We start from the raw sequence: 16,926 nt of genomic DNA, 5'->3' as shown, positions 1-16,926 counted from the left end.
CTGTGCCTCCATTGACAGCTGTGAATCCAGAATGACTCCCAGGCTGTGCACCTGGTCCTTCAGGGGCACAGTTACCCCATTCAAGACCAGGGAGTCCTCCACACTTGCCCGCCCCCTGTCCCCCCAAAACAGTACTTCTGTCTTGTCAGGATTCAACCTCAATCTGTTAGCTGCCATCCATCCTCCAACCTCCTCCAGGCACTCACACAGGACCTTCATAGCCTTCACTGTTTCCAGTTTAAAAGAGAGGTAGAGCTGGGTATCATCCACATATTGATGAACACCCAGCCCAAACCTCCTGATGATCTCTCCTAGCGGCCTCATATAGATGTTAAAAAGCATGGGAAAGAGGATGGAACCCTGAGGCACCCCACAAGTGAGTGCCCAGGGGTCTGAACACTCATTCCCCCCTCTTTTCTGGACATGGTCCAGGAGGAAGGAGCGAAACCACTGTATAAGAGTGCCCCCAGCACTGTACCTGAACATTTGAGGACATGGCACTGGTCTTGAACCAGACCTCTTGACTAAGGTAGCTCTTCTTGAGTTAGAGGGTGGTGTGCTCACCCCACACCTCTTTAAGGATCCAGGCTGACACCTGGAGATGATGCCCCATATCCAGAACACAGCAACAGTTATAATTACCGTATTTTTCGCTCCATAGGGCGCACCGGACTATAGGGCGCATCTAGGTTTTTTTTTGGGGGGGGGGGAATAAAGAAAAAAAAAAATTCCCGCTGCGCTTCAAAGGCTTGCGGATAGCTGCCCGAAACCCAGGGTGCACAGTGCTGCACTCCCCGGGCTTCGGGCTGCAGACTGCTATCCGCAAGCCTTCGGAGCCCAGCAGGAACTCCCGTCGCACTCCAAAGGCTTGCGGATAGCTTCCTGAAGCCTGGAGAGCGAGAGGGGTCAGTGCGCACCGACCCCTCTCGCTCTCCAGGCTTCAGCGAAAGCCTGTATTCGCTCCATAGGACGCACACACATTTCCCCTTCATTTTTGGAGGGGGGAAGTGCGTCCTATAATGCGAAAAATACGGTATATAGGCAGTGAGTAAATCTCCCTCTGGTCTCTCAGGCTCAGTCCCTCGTACCACCCTCAGAAGAGAGAGAGAGGAGAGCTGTGCCAAGCATATGCAAAGGTGGCTGCTTTTGGGTGGCCACCATATACACAGCATTTGTTCATCCCACTTGGGGGGCACAAAGTGGGTCCCCGTGAAAATGGTGTCCTTGCATTATTGCTTGCGAATTTTTTGCCCAGTGTGAGCAACTTGCTTTTGATCTTAAGTTTTTGTCAGAAAAAGAAACTTACAATAAATAGTTAAAGACAAAATAATTGCAGTTTCTCTCCCCCACCCCACCCCTTCTCTTTCACAAATTAGTAACACTGGTTGAAATCCTATACGCACTTAGCCTCCTTAAATTCTATTGACATTCTGAGATCAAGCCAACTAACTATGTACAAAGCTAAATACATTCCTTAATCATTAGAGTAATCTACAGTCCCCTGCTGTTTGGGCCATTTTCTATTTGAGTGGTAAAAACCTTGTCAAGAGACCAATATGTGAAATGATTGTGAAATATTTGCAGTTGTAACTAAGTGAATATCTAATACTCAGCTAGCTTTCCATTCTGCTGGGACTAAATTGGCTGCATAAGATTATTTTTGCACAGTTCAGAGGAAAGCAGCCAAATTGAACAACAGTCTGAGATACAATTCAGATCTAAAATATTTAAGAACAACCCAAAGGGATCACATTTGCGTTTAGGTTGTGTACATTCCCTCGTTTTTAATATTTGCTTTTTCCCAAAGGGGGAACTCCAAATATCATTACTATGGGATTCGTGTCAAGCCAGACTCCCCTCTAAATCGGCTACAAGAGGACATGCAATATATGGCTATGAGACAGCAACCCATGCAGCAGAAACAAAGGTACAGTCCTGCCAAGCTGACCAGACCCCTTAGAATCCAGCATCTTTTTCTGCATTTCTCTATCGCGGGAGTGTTTAGTCAGGGAGCAGTAACCTCTCCTTTTATTAGACCACATAACTTCTCTAGCTGAAAGTTTACCTGCAGTTGCCACAATCTTCCACCCTTTTAGACACTACGTAAAACCTTACCTTTTGGGCTTTTAGATGCTGATGCGTTAAGTCGTTTTTGTAATGTTGTTAATTATGTAATTTCTGAGAATTATTTTCATATTTCTGTTTATTTTGTGTTAAGTTTTTATATTACCTTATTTTCAAAAGCTGGCTTGTGACTATTATTCATGAAGGTTGGTATAAAAACATACAAACAAATCAACCAACCAACCACCTTTTATCTGGACAAAAATAGTTTTGCTAAAGGGCATTATCTCATATTTTTATATCAAAATTGAGTGAGGAGTGGTTAAATGTAAAAGCGTTTGTGTTTCTAGAATCTTCTAAACTTAAGAGAATTTGGCCTTTAATGAGAGGAGATAGAATTATGTGTGCCACCCTATGGCCAAGTTTGGAATGCTATTTAAAAAAAAAAAAAAAAAAAGCTGAGATCCAGTGCCATGCCGGCAGACATGACAACATTTCCCTTCCTCCTTTCCTCCCTGCACCCCCCCCGGCGAAAAAAATCTGTTGTGGAAGGCCTTCCAGTGCTCCAGAGCAGATTTTGGGGGTGCCTGGGGGGCTGCAAAGCAGGAGGGCAGGGAGGGTAACTCTCATTTGCACAAGTGGATGTTAGTTGTGGAAGCAGGATGGGTCGGGAAGGGAGTAAAGTAAACACGACTTTATGAATGCTTTGTGCTGCTCTTAACTTAGAGCATTAATGCACAGTATACAAAATTTGTGATGCACCATTTGAAATTATGAAGGATGAGTTGAATTGCTTGTTGTGTTGTGGAATAAACTGCTTACATCTAAAAGGAAAATGTTATTCAAAACAAGTCCTTTGAACATATTAATTCCAGGTCTGGTCAGAAGGCTTAATGCAGGGTGTAGGAATGAAGGAGAGATTCATGTATACAACCATAATTTTATTTAGCTTTGTAAAAGAGCAGCATGACTCCATCCTACCTAAAGTGGTCACTGGATTCTGGCCAGAATCTCCACTTGAACGCATCTGGAATAGCCGTGGGCGAATCTAGCCTAATTCCTCACGTTATTTCCAAACTGGGTTGATGTACTTCTGAGCCAGTTCCCTCAGTGAGCTGAGGAGCACTTTCTGAACATTTTGCTTTTTTCAAGTAGCACATATCCATTTACTTGTCAAATTATTATTTTTTGAGATACTCTTACAAAGCAACTAGAGACAGCATGTAACATTTGTAGGAAGGCAAATTGTAACATTTGTAGCAAGGCAAATAGGAGGATTGCCATTTTCCGTGTTTTAAAAGCTAGCACCCACTTCTCTCAGCCATACTTGTGCACTTCCACTATGTTTCTAGAGTGAATAAATATGCTGCAATAACACCAAATAACATTTTCAAGTGTTCCTTCCTGTAACTGGTTTGTCAGAGGAACTAAGAAACAGAACATGCCTAATGGAACAATTGAGTCTAGAGTGTATCGAAACTCAAGTTTCTAAAAACAAGGAATGCTTAAGACATTAGCACTTTGCAAATTCCAGTAAGAACTTTGCTGCATCTCCCAAACGAGTAAATATCCTTCAAAGTTTGCACATTTCCCAATTTTGTGATGCAGCTCTCAGCTCAAAAAACATGCAAAAAAGATTTTAAGATTAATATTTTAAGATAAAATAAGTTTAGAAATGTTGTATTTTATGAGAAAACGTTGTTATTTATTGAATTTTATATCGACCTAAACCTGAGGGTATTTCATGAGAAAATACATGCAAGTATGTATTTAAATGCACCTTTTTCCAGACAGATTTCAATTGCTGACTTATGAATCAACACATGCAAATGTGATATTGACTCAAAGTAGGCAAATCTGTCCATCTCTTTTTGCAGGTCAGCCCTGTTCAGCAGATTATGCCATGGCAGTTTTATTGGGCAGTAGATATTTTCTTTTGGGATGGTATCTCACTGGCCATTGTTAGAAAGGCAATGCTGTAAAGAGCTGGGCGTTTTTAGGCTCTGATGAAACCCCAGTGCATGGATTGACTTTATATTTGAATCTACTTAAGTGCCACAGAGCAGGGACAGAAGGAAGGAAGGAGAGAAAGGTCTTCATTCTTGTGCAAGTGTTGCATTCAGTGTTGCTGCAGGTAGGAAGAAGAGTCTGAAGATGGGGGGGGGGGGTTATGAGGAAGTTGAGAAAAACAAGACCAAGATGCCTAGTGACTGAAGGAGCAGAGAAACGTCAGGCCCCAGTCGGAGTTCCAAGGAAGAAAGCCAAGGCAGGGTGAAGAAACGAGAGATCCGAGAAAGACTAGCAGAACATCCAGAGAGTAGAAGGAATGGGGAGAATGAGATGGGGAGGCAAACTTTCTTCCATGGGGGTTATGGGAAAATATCGGTGGAACCTGAAAGCTCACGGAGGCCAATGGCAGATCAGATCGATTTGCAATGGCCACTTCAGGCAGGGCTCTAGTAATGTTGGAATAGCCATTAGGTGGAAGATAAAAGAAGTGAGAGCTGGACCATAAAGAAGGCTGATCGCAGAAGAATTTATGCTTTTGAATTCTGGTGCTGGAGGAGACTCTTGTGAGTCCCATGGACTGCAAGAAGAACAAACCTATCTGTGGTGGGATAATGAGCTGCTTGTGCGTTGAAACTGGATCCCTCAGAGCTCACTCAGTGTAGTGAAACCCTGCCTTGAGCGGAGCCCTTCAGCAAGGCTCCGTCAGTCGCTGGTAGAATCTGACAGTGGGCGTTTGCGGAAACGTTTCCAACATAAAAGCTGTTTCACAGACATGCGCCTCCTGGATTCCCTGCGTGACAGTTTCCGGCGAGGGGTGGGGGTCCTTAAAGGCTGTTCTGATACCTCCTCGCTGTTCTCACTGGAAGTATCCCAGAGCCTCCCCTCCGACTCCCTTTCCTTTGGAGCTCTCGCACTCCCCCTACTGGTTCCCTCTTCTGCTGAAGAAGAGGCTCTCCTATTCTCCTGAAGCCTTCTCACCACCTGTCCTTCCGATGGCAGTTCCCTGACATCCACCTCCCCCCCAGGGCCCCCTTCACCCCCTCCCGCCTCCTCTCTTACTGGCGGCGAGGACGGAAATCCCTGGAAGGAACTCCCCTCATCCTCCGAGGATTCAAACACTTCTAACCACGGCCTTCCGCCTCTTTCCCCTTCTTCCTCTCCTTCGTCGGAATCTGTTTCCACCTCCACTTCCGACTCTGGGAACCCTTCAAATTCCCCTTCCTCATCTGTGGTCCCGAAGTGTTCCCTCCCAAACCTTGCCACTGGTTGTGGTTTCCTTGGGAAACGCCGATGAAACGTTTCTATTAAAATCTCGTCTTTGACTTCCTCTGCCGGTACCCATGTATTTTCTGACTCTTCCTCCCCCTCCCATTCTACCAAGTATTCCACCTGATTCCCCTTCCACCTGGAATCAATGATCCCCGCCACATCCATGTTGCGTTCTCTCTCTTCTATGACGGGTGTCCGGGTCACCTCCCTCTCATGTTCCCCCCACTCACACCCCTCTCTGTATGGCGACAGTAATGACCTGTGAAATACTGGGTGCAATTTCATGTGACTGGGCAATCGGAGTTTGAATGCTACTGGGTTGACCTGCTGTATGACCTCAAAGGGTCCCAACCGTTTGGGTCTCAATTTCTTACACCCTCCCTTGAACGGCAGTCCTTGGGTGGATAGCCACACCCGGTTACCCACCCTTATGGTTTCGCCTTCCCTCCTATTTCTGTCAGCTTGCTTCTTGTATTCTTCTTTGGCTTTCTCTAAGTTGAGTTGGAGCTGACGGTGGATCGCTTCCATCTCTTCAACAAAAATTTCCGCTGCAGGTACACTCCACCTTCCCCCGCCCTCTCCTGGAAACGCCCGAGGATGACACCCATAATTGGCTAGAAAGGGACTCATCCCTGTGGACACGTTCTCCGCGTTGTTGTAGGCAAATTCTGCCAGAGGTAACCAGTCTACCCAATCAGTTTCTCTGTCCTTTACATAACACCTCAGATATTGTTGCAAAACCCCGTTTGCCCTTTCTGCTTGCCCATTTGTTTCTGGGTGCCTGGCGGTGGAAAAACTTACCTCCACATGCAACATGCTCATTAGTTTCCTCCAGAACCTAGAAGTAAATTGTTTTCCTCTGTCGCTCAAAACCCTTAAGGGGGCGCCATGCAACCTAAAAATGTGCTCCACAAACAACCTTGCGGTTTCTTCCGCTGTCACTGCATGTGAACAAGCTATAAAGTGGCACATCTTAGTTAGTAGATCCACCACCACCATGACCGCGGTTTTCCCTTTGGATCTCGGTAGATCGGTCATGAAGTCTATGGATACCATCTCCCATGCCTTTCTGGGGTGGGTAAGGGTTCTAATAACCCCGCTGGCGCCAACCTCTCTCCCTTTGCTCTTTGGCACCTGTCGCATCCCCTGACATACTCCCGCACGTCTTCCCGCACCTTGGGCCACCAAAACTCCCTGGTAACCAACCACATGGTCTTGTGCTGCCCGAAGTGCCCCGCCGTGGGGCTGTCATGCAACTGTTTAAGCACCCGCCCTCTTAGTCCCCCACCTGGTATGTAGAGCGCCCCTTTGTAATATAGTTTTCCGTTCTTTTCCTCAAACCCCCCTGCGTTCTCACCTGTCTCCCTGAGTTCCCTAAGTTTCTCTTGGGCATATTCATCGTTTTCAATACCCTCTACCAGTTCTCTTTGCCCCACCAATGCCGCCCCACAAACCCAGTGGTCCTCTGAGATGATATGTCTTTCTTCCGCCCCTCCTTCCCCCTCCAAGTACTCAGGTTTTCTGGAGAGAGCGTCCGCCCTGACATTCTCAGCCCCTGGCACGTAGCGAATTTCAAAATTGAACTTGGAGAACTCTTGCGCCCATCTTACTTGTCTCTGGTTCAATACTCGGGCTGTTCTCCAGTATTCTAGATTTTTGTGGTCCGTCCGCACTTGAACCTTGTGTTGCGCCCCAATCAACAGGTGTCTCCATCTCTTGAACGCTTCGTGGACAGCGAGTAATTCTCTGTCGTACACCGTATAATTCCTCTCAGACTTGTTCAATTTCCTCGAGAAGAAGGCACACGGCCTCCATTCCGACGTATTCGCTCCTGGCTGCAGAAGCACGGCGCCCACCGCTCTGTCAGACGCGTCGGTTTCCACCCTCATCGGCTGCTGCAGATCCACGTGTAAGAGTTGTTCTTCCGAAGCAAACGCCCTCTTTAAACTTTCGAAAGCTCGCTGCGCTTCTTCCGTCCAGACAAATTTCTTCTTGCTGCTGAGACAATCCGTGATGGGGGCTGTTAAATGGGCGAAGTTCTTGATGAACTTCCGATAGAAGTTTCCGAACCCCAAAAACCTCTGCACATCTTTCTTAGTTTTCGGTGGCCTCCATTCCAGCACTGCTTGCACCTTGCTAGGATCCATGGCCAGCCCCTTGTCCGACAACCGGTACCCAAGGAATTCCACCTCCCTGGTGTGAAACTGACACTTCTCCAGTTTCACCCACAGCTGGTTTTCTTGCAGTTTGCTCAGTACTTCTCTTACATCTCGCACATGCTGCTCTTCATCCTCTGAGTACACCAGCACATCGTCCAAGAACGCAGCGCAGTTCTTGTACAGCAATGGTCCTAGTACGTGATTCATGAATGATTGAAATACTGCGGAACCCGCCTGGAGGCCGAAAGGCATAACGCAGTACTCAAATGCCCCCAAGGGGGTGAACATAGTGGTTTTCCACTCATCTCCCTTTCTCATACGTATCAGGTTATACGCCCCCCTCAGGTCCAGCTTGGTAAAAATCTTCCCTTTTCTCACCCGGGTCAGAATGTCATCGATTCTGGGCATAGGGAAGGTCACGGGTTCGGACACTGCGTTTAGGGCCCTGAAATCCACAATTAATCTCGGTTTGTCCGAGTTTTTTTTGTCTACAAAGAACACTGGGCTACCCCCCACCGCTCGTGACTCCCTGATGAACCCACGCTTGAGGTTTTTGTCAATAAACTCCCTTAGCTCCTGCATCTCTCTGTCAGACATTGCATACACCTTGCCCACTGGCAATTGCGCTCCTGGAAGTAAGTTGATTTGGCAGTCAAAGGGTCTGTGCGGGGGTAGTTTATCTGCTTCCCTTTCGCTGAAGACGCCGGCAAAATCTGCATATTGTCGTGGTACCCTGCCTTGTTCCATTGCTTCTATCTTTGCTAACGTGGCCTGAGTGCCTACTTGGCCCCCTTTTTCTGTGCAGTGTCCCATACAATGTGCTGACCCAAAGGAAACCACTCTCTGATGCCATCCCACAAGCGGATCATGCAGCGCTAGCCAGCTCATCCCCAAAATGATGGGCGCTCCTCCCAACGTGGCTATATTAAACGCTATCCGTTCCGTGTGTCTTGCCACCCTCATTGTCATGGGGACAGTCTGCTGGTCTACTTCTCCCCCCAACAGCGCCCTCCCATCAATCGTGGTCACCTGCAGGGGATTTTTTAAAGGAATGGTTTGTATCTGATGGGCGGCTGCAAACTCCTTACTCATAAAGTTGCAGGAGCTGCCTGAGTCTAATAGCGCCTTCACTTTTAGTGGGTGTCCGTTTGCCAGCTCCAGCAATACCTCTATTACAAGAGCTGGTCTTGGGGGTTCTGGCGTGGGCACATTTACTGTTCCTTGGCCTGGCTGCTGTGCCCCGTCGGTGGCAGCCAGGCGTTGGCTTTTACTTGCTCCTTAGCTCCTTCCCCCTCCTCCCCAACAGCCCCCGCCATTCCTTGCCATTCCTTTCTTTGCGGACAAACTCTGGCAAAATGACCTGGCTGTTGGCAGAGAAAACATTTCTTGGCGCCTTTTCCCTCCTTCTTCCGCCCTTCACTGGGGTTTGAAATTGCGCGCGCGCGCGCTGTTCCGATTTCCATCGGCTCTGCTGGCAGAGAGGGCTGCTCTGGCATCTCTGGAATGCGGAAATCCCTCCAACGCTCCCCTTTCCCTTCCCGCTTCTCCAAGGCTCTGGCCTCCTGGCGTGACCCTATGGCCAGCGCTGATTTAGTCAGATGGTCCATAGACTCCGCCCTGGGCCCCCGGGAAAGTTCGTCTTTCACTGCCGAAGATAGTCCTTCTTCGAACAGCATTTGTATCGGTTCCGCTGACAAATCCCATCCTAATTTATGGATCAACATGGTGAACTCAGTCCAGTACTCACGGACAGATCGGTTCCCTTGTTTACACGCCATTAACTGCCTGCGCGCCACTCCCTGCTCAATCTCGCTGGAAAACATCAGATCCATGGCGCGAAAAAACTTCCTTGTGTCCCTTAGGGCTTCATTATTGGCTGCCATTAGTGGCCTCACCCAATCTCTGGCCCCGCCTTCGAGATGCCCAATCACAAAAGCAACCCTCGAATCCTCATCAGGAAAATCATCAAACTGCAGATTGAGGGCATATTGCATCTCTGTCCTGAAGGCTTGATAATTCCTGGGATCACCCCCAAACTTCTGCACCAGTCCTGGCACTTTCCTCGAGAGCTGGGCGGCTTTCCCCTTTTCTGCATCATGAGCCCTCCTCTCCTCCAGCCTCGCCGTTTGCAGAGCTAACTGTACCTCCAACATCCTGTACCTTTCTTCCAGGCTAGGACCGGCTGCAGCTGCTCCCCCATCTCCGGCTCCGGCTGGGTTGCTCATGATGCCTCTCTTTGCACAAGCTGCTTTCAGGGACTGTCAGATTGCTGTGGTGGGATAATGAGCTGCTTGTGCGTTGAAACTGGATCCCTCAGAGCTCACTCAGTGTAGTGAAACCCTGCCTTGAGCGGAGCCCTTCAGCAAGGCTCCGTCAGTCGCTGGTAGAATCTGACAGTGGGCGTTTGCGGAAACGTTTCCAACATAAAAGCTGTTTCACAGACATGCGCCTCCTGGATTCCCTGCGTGACAGTTTCCGGCGAGGGGTGGGGGTCCTTAAAGGCTGTTCTGATACCTCCTCGCTGTTCTCACTGGAAGTATCCCAGAGCCTCCCCTCCGACTCCCTTTCCTTTGGAGCTCTCGCACTCCCCCTACTGGTTCCCTCTTCTGCTGAAGAAGAGGCTCTCCTATTCTCCTGAACCCTTCTCACCACCTGTCCTTCCGATGGCAGTTCCCTGACACTATCCATTCTTAAGGAAATCAGCCCTGAGTGCTCCCTGGAAGGACAGATCGTGAAGCTGAGGCTCAAAGACTTTGGCCACCTCATGAGAAGAGAAAACTCCTTGGAAAAGACCCTGATGTTGAGAAAGACACAAGGAGAAGGAGACGACAGTTGGACAGTGTTCTCGAAGCTACCAGCATGAGTTTGACCAAACTTCGGGAGGCAGTGGAAGACAGAAGTGCCTGGCGTGCTCTGGTCCATGGGGTCACGAAGAGTCGGACACGACTAAATGACTAAACAACAACAAAAGAAGTGCATCCTGAAACCAATGATCTATTTGGGAGAACATTTTTTATTTCTTCCTTCACTGCTGGGAGCAGCATCTTCAGTGGAAAGTGCACATGTTATTTTGTTTCACTGGAGAAAGCAAGCACAACTAATTTAAATTTGGAGCATTTTAACTTTCTTTCTCAGCGACTCTGCAATTAGAGACCACCGTAATGTGCATAGGAGACAAATTCCACATGCTTCTTTCCAGCTGTTTCTTAGAAAATTTACTCAAAAAGGCATTTTAAATCTCAGGTGCTTTACTACTCCCAACTTTTTAAATTGTTGTAGGTAGTCAAAATGCCTGGAAAATAATCTGAATAATAGTTCTGTCAGATTAGTTATATAGAGATTTCTCATTATTCAAATACTGCACTTCCTGATGTTCAGGTGCTACTTTATTGTAATAATAAATCAGTACATATTGAGAGCTAGCATTCAGTAATTAACATCTTAATATCTACGACAACTGCAAATGATGACAAACATTCTTTTGTGCCCTACTTGTGAGAAATAGTTCTGAAATGATGATTCATTGCTAATTTAGTTTCTGTCTTCCCACAAAGATTCATATTGAGTCAACATTGTTTTATTGATCACTATGCTTCGCTCTAATGTTTTTGCTCAGTGTTACTAAATTACTAAAATTAGCTGCCTGTTTCATATGACGACCACCAGTTTTTATCTGTGAGTGCCTTTCATTTGCAAAGTTCAGAACGTTCCTAACATAGAGAAAGATTTGAGGTGGAAGCAGTGGGATGGGCATGCAAATGTACAAGATTCAGCTGACTGTGGTACTGCAAGTCACTTTTATTCCATTCTTAAAACCCTTCATTGCAATATATAGTTGTAGCCCTCAGACAGTTTTGTTTTTATTTCATGGTTCCTGTTGCTGAGTTCATGTTCATGGGTTGACTTTCTTATTAGACTAACTACATTAATCAGTAAGTCAGATGATGGAAAACAGCAAATTGTATAGCACCATCCTTTTAAAATAAACAGCCAAATGATGTTTGTGTCAGAATCATCATGTGCAATTTGGGCGGCTGCCAAAAATCTGGACTCATTCAGTACTATGTTAATTAAGTAATTGTCCATATGTGTGTAATATAGTGCAGAGTTAAGTGAATGCAAACTGTCATGGCTACACGCACTTTAAGTTATGTGTGTGTTGCTTCTTCCCAGATTTAATTTCCAGGAAATCAAATGCAGTTGCTTAGGTTAAACAGGCTAAGGAAAAGTGGTACAGAAAATGAGTAGGAATTGAGAAAACTGAGATAGTCACCTTTACTTTTACTGCTAACTTTGTGTACTAAAAAAAAAGTGAGCCAGAAATACAAATCATCTATGCTTTTTGGGTTTTGTTTTTACCTAATACATAAACAAGTTCAGCATCCAAGTGTTTGGACTGTTACTGAAAAATTATGCAAGGTGCAGTTCTGTGGATTGATCAGAACATCAAAGTACGGCTTTGGATAATCATAATTCTCTCCCCTCCCCCCAGCATAAATTTGAGTTTCTTGATAAATTTTTAACCAAAGTTTGCCAGCTATGTCACAAGGTGTTGCTAAAATCAACTTTATAGTCTGAGAGATGGAGAAAGAAAAGAAAAGGATAATTATGTCCTTTGTTGCATGTGATATATTCTAGGTACAAGCCTATGCAGAAAGTGGATGGAGTCACAGACGGTTTCACAACAAGTGGTCAACAGACAGGCACATCTGTTGAACAAACTGTAATTGCTCAAAGTCAACATCATCAACAGTTTTTGGGTATGTAGGAAGAATATTGTACTAGGGTCCAAAGAAAAATAACTTGTATAGTTGTTAGTTAAGAATCAGAACAAAGGTTTTCTTGAAGCTGATCCAGAGTTAACTAACTCTGGAGTGTAACCATTTGTATGAGTTTAACATTATGCAAATGTTAAGTTTCTAACAAGGGTATTGAGCTTAATTAAAGCTGTCATTCATTCTAGAAACAAAGAAATTCATAACCTTACCATGACTTTGCAGCCAAGTCTAATACAAAGAATAGGTGGGACTGTTGTCTTTGCACATACATACTATTTTGACAATATATGGGATGAAATACTCCAGACTTATTTATCTGTACCCTCAACCCGTGTGGCCTGATCACACCTCTGATAGAGAGCATCTTGGAATCCCTTGCTGAGCCAGGCTAGTGTCACAATGGCTACTACATGGATATAGACTGGGTATATGTTCCAAAAACTACTACCATACATACATGAAGTATACTTATTTAATATTGCTAACATAATTGTCATTGAATTAAGACACAATGGAACTTCACATGTAATAGTGAAACCACCTATAATTAGGTAAAATCCAGCTATAATTTGCTCATCGTTTTCCCTAAAGACCTTGTATAATATGCAATAATACGTAGATACAACTACATAGGCAAAAGGCACCTTACTAAATTAAAAGAAGCAAAGATCAACTGGTATATTATGTGAGCAGGTGGGAAAGCACTTATGGAAGGCAGCCCTTGTGAGTTCTCCCCATTTCCCCATGACTCTGCCACCTGCCCTTCCCCTGCCCCCTTCCACCCCCCACCTTCCGGAGGGGCTTTTCAGGGGGCTGCGGGGGGACGACGACCAGGAAGTCCCATTGAACCCACAGAGTTCTGCTGGTCTATCTCTAAATTCAGGCCTCTTGTCTATTCACAATTTTAACTAGGTTTTCAGACAGGTAAGTTATGCACCACTCGATCTTAGTATGATTACAGCTGGTTTAAACATTCAAAGAAGTAAGCCTCACATTCAGTCAGAAATCCTAGAATTTGTGTAAGTATTTCAATTTAGCAGATCTGGCTCCCTTCGCTTAAGAATTTTAATTTAGAAGAATAAAATTTTGATTCCTTTTTAATTGCAACCTATTAAACATAAAAACCTTACACCTTCTCAATTTTTAGTCCAACACTTTGTGACCTTTCTGATATTTATTTCTTTGTATCATTAAATGTTTCCCTAATTAAAGTGGGATTGACACACTCTACAATATTTTTCTTTCATTGTGTTGCCATGGAAACAGATGCATCTCGAGCACTTGCAGAGTTCGGAGAAGTTGAAATCTCTTCTCTGCCAGATGGTACTACTTTTGAGGATATTAAGTCATTGCAGAGTCTCTATCGAGAGCACTGTGAGGTAAGAAAGGAGGATTTGACAATGGCTTCCTCTCATGCTGTCAAGGGTTCATGATGTGATGATACACAGGAATGCATGAGATACAGGAGGCTCTCCATTGCCTGCAAAGCAGAATATTGTGAAGAGAATTAACATTATGCTTGCTAAATTTGTGTGTGTTTGGAAAATGTGGTTGTGGGCCAAAATACAGAGCGTTTCTGTAGGCTTGCTTTCACCCACCCAGGACAGTTGAGAGTAGATCAGCAATATGGCAATGCCAAATGTGTCTTTGGTTTACTGTTGTGTTAAAATTTTAGTTATGAACATGCTATTAACTAAATTCAAAATACACAGTCCTGGACAATTGATAAGTCTTTTGATACATCCTAAGCATGGGGACAGGGGACGCGGGTGGCGCTGTGGGTAAAACCTCAGCGCCTAGGACTTGCCGATCGCATGGTCGGCGGTTCGAATCCCCGCGGTGGGGTGCGCTCCCGTTGCTCGGTCCCAGCGCCTGCCAACCTAACAGTTCGAAAGCACCCCCGGGTGCAAGTAGATAAATAGGGACCGCTTACCAGCGGGAAGGTAAACGGTGTTCCGTGTGCTGCACTGGCTCGCCAGATGCAGCTTGTCACACTGGCCACGTGACCCGGAAGTGTCTGCAGACAGCGCTGGCTCCCGGCCTATAGAGTGAGATGAGCGCACAACCCTAGAGTCTGGCAAGACTGGCCCGTACGGGCAGGGGTACCTTTTCCTTTACCTTTAAGCATGGGGACGCGGGTGGCGCTGTGGGTTAAACCACAGAGCCTAGGACTTGCCGATCAGAAGGTCGGCGGTTCGAATCCCCGCGACGGGGTGAGCTCCCATTGCTCTGTCCCTGCTCCTGCCAACCTAGCAGTTCAAAAGCACGTCAGGTGCAAGTAGATAAATAGGTACCGCTCTGGTGGGAAGGTAAACGGCGTTTCCGTGCGCTGCTCTGGTTTGCCAGAAGCGGTTTCGTCATGCTGGCCACATGACCCGGAAGCTGTACGCCGGCTCCCTTGGCCGATAAAGCGAGATGAGCGCCGCAACCCCAGAGTCGGCCACGACTGGACCTAATGGTCAGGGGTCCCTTTACCTTTACCTTTAAGCATGTTTACTCAGAAAGAAGTCCCGCCGAATTCAATAGATCATGCTCCCTTAAGTATTCAGGATTGCAGACAGACTGCTCAATATTTTTCATGCATTCTGTTAAAGAATACCAGTATCTGTGTTGTATTTTTAGGCAATATTGGATGTTGTAGTGAACCTTCAGTTTAGCCTAATAGAAAAATTGTGGCAGACTTTCTGGCGCTATTCTCCCTCAACAACAACCGATGGCACTACCATTACTGAACCAAGGTTGGTAATCTTTTATTCAAAGTTTGTGAATAGTTTTAGTCCTGTTTTCAAATAAAATAGAAATCTAAAATTTACATACTAAATAGGAATGCTATCTCTGCAGTTCGTTACTAGATTAAATTGCCATGTTATGATAACTGCAGTTTATATTTGTACGCATACCATTTTATTTTATGGGAAGAGGCCCAGTTATTTTCTCATGAAATAATATCCAATCCAAAGACCATTCTTATCACTGCTGCTCTTTGACTAAAGCTCTGGAGGCCATGTACCAGCCATTATTACAACACTAAGTGCCTCAGGGCAGTTGGATGCGTTTCAGACATTCCTAATGTTTATTTTTAAAAACTTTGAATTCCATTGTTCTTCTTTTTTATCTTCATGTAAATGCATTTTCATTTATTCATTTGATACATTTGTTCACACCAGCAATCTGAGTGAAATAGAAAGTCGACTTCCGAAAGCAAAGCTGATTACTCTGTGCAAAAATGAGTCAATTCTGAAATGGATGTGTAACTGTGACCATGTGATGTACCAGACTTTGGTGGAGATTCTCATTCCTGACGTCCTTAGACCTATTCCTAGTAAGTTGACTATAGATGACGTCTTGTAAGGATTTCTTTTTCTTCTGGTGATCTTGTGACTTCAGTGCCTCCCAAGGAAACCTGTAGGAGTGACTTTAAAGACTTCAGAAGTAGCGTGGGTGTGCTCACTTTATTTACATGTTATAAAGGTATACCTTAAAATAATAAATACTGCTTAAAATATAACTCTGTGGTTTTGAAAAAAGTAGCTTTCAACATGCTTGTGGTATATATTTATCTGTTTTTGGCTGCCCTGGCAATGCACGCTTTGTCATAACGAAAATCCCCTCATTTCTTTGAGCTATTCCTCTAGTCCGCATGATAACATTAAAACGTTGGAGGCTTGAGTACGTAGTTCTGTTCAATTGACACACTAAGCTGTAGCTTAAATGTGATGGGAATAAGCCACAATGAGCTCTGGGCTTGGGTGCCCAAGCCTCCTGCTTTGTGGCCATGGAATTCAGAAGCTTTTGTTTCTTGTTTAGAGTAATTGTAGCTTTCCCTGTCATTCCAATCTGTTGTCAGTTGAAAATAGCAAACTTCAAACCATTTGTTCTTAAACGGGTATGGTTTAACAAGCCATAGTTTAGAGTTTGGATGACGTGCTAAATGGAGGTTAGTTGAAATTGGAAATAAAGGCTCCCAAACTCCCCCCCAAAGACACACCAGAGAAGCAGGAGAGAGAGAGTGCTAGCCCAAGGTCTGTTGCCCCTCATTCTCATCAGGAACTATGATCTATGCATGACGGTCTATGTCTATGTCAACTTTTGTTTTACACTGAATTCAACAAGGTGAAGACCAAGCACATAGTGGCACTTGTGCAGTTGTGTAACATGTCAGGATAATAAGTAATCAGAACTGAAAAGTAGCTTTTCAGTGGCCTGGTTTTACTGACATATAACCTGATTGCACATTTGTATGGTTGGATCAGAGTTTGCCCTGGTGCCTATAGAGGAATACCGTGCTAAACATGTTAGCTGAGCATTTGAATCCACTTGAACATATTACTTATAAAAGATTTACCGGAATTAGTTGGTTGCAAATCTTATTAGTTAACTGTATTGTAAGAAATATGAGACTAACGTTTTATTTTCCTCATTCATTTCTCTAGTCACTCAGTCTTTTATTTTAAAAAGCCAGGAGTGTCTAACAGGGTAGACTCACCATCTAATTGTAAATATTACACTTCAGCTAGACAGCCATTATCAAATAGTTATACTTATGAAAATTTCCCTTTTGGACATAGAATTATTCAGATTGTTGCAGTGTAGTTTGTTCTTGTTTGGTATAGAAAGTGATTTACTTTGGGTTCTAGCAAAGCTGA

At 45.0% G+C, this 16,926-nt stretch overlaps 1 protein-coding gene across 6 annotated transcripts in view; it reads left to right on the top strand.

Annotated features, from left to right (window-relative positions):
- RFX3 (regulatory factor X3) overlaps window positions 1–16,926 on the top strand; it is a 117,896-nt gene that overhangs the window by 85,974 nt on the left and 14,996 nt on the right. For all 6 annotated transcript variants that reach the window (XM_079959353.1, XM_079959350.1, XM_079959352.1 and 3 more), the window contains 5 exons: window positions 1,808–1,927; window positions 12,141–12,262; window positions 13,547–13,659; window positions 14,903–15,018; window positions 15,448–15,602. In XM_079959353.1, coding sequence (XP_079815479.1) covers window positions 1,808–1,927; window positions 12,141–12,262; window positions 13,547–13,659; window positions 14,903–15,018; window positions 15,448–15,602 — 626 coding nt within the window. The remainder of the gene's footprint in view (window positions 1–1,807; window positions 1,928–12,140; window positions 12,263–13,546; window positions 13,660–14,902; window positions 15,019–15,447; window positions 15,603–16,926) is intronic.

Source organism: Podarcis cretensis (genome assembly GCF_951804945.1).
Source record: "Podarcis cretensis genome assembly, chromosome: 17".
In the NCBI taxonomy this organism is placed as follows: domain Eukaryota; kingdom Metazoa; phylum Chordata; class Lepidosauria; order Squamata; family Lacertidae; genus Podarcis; species Podarcis cretensis.
This window is presented reverse-complemented; position numbering and strand designations above follow the sequence as displayed.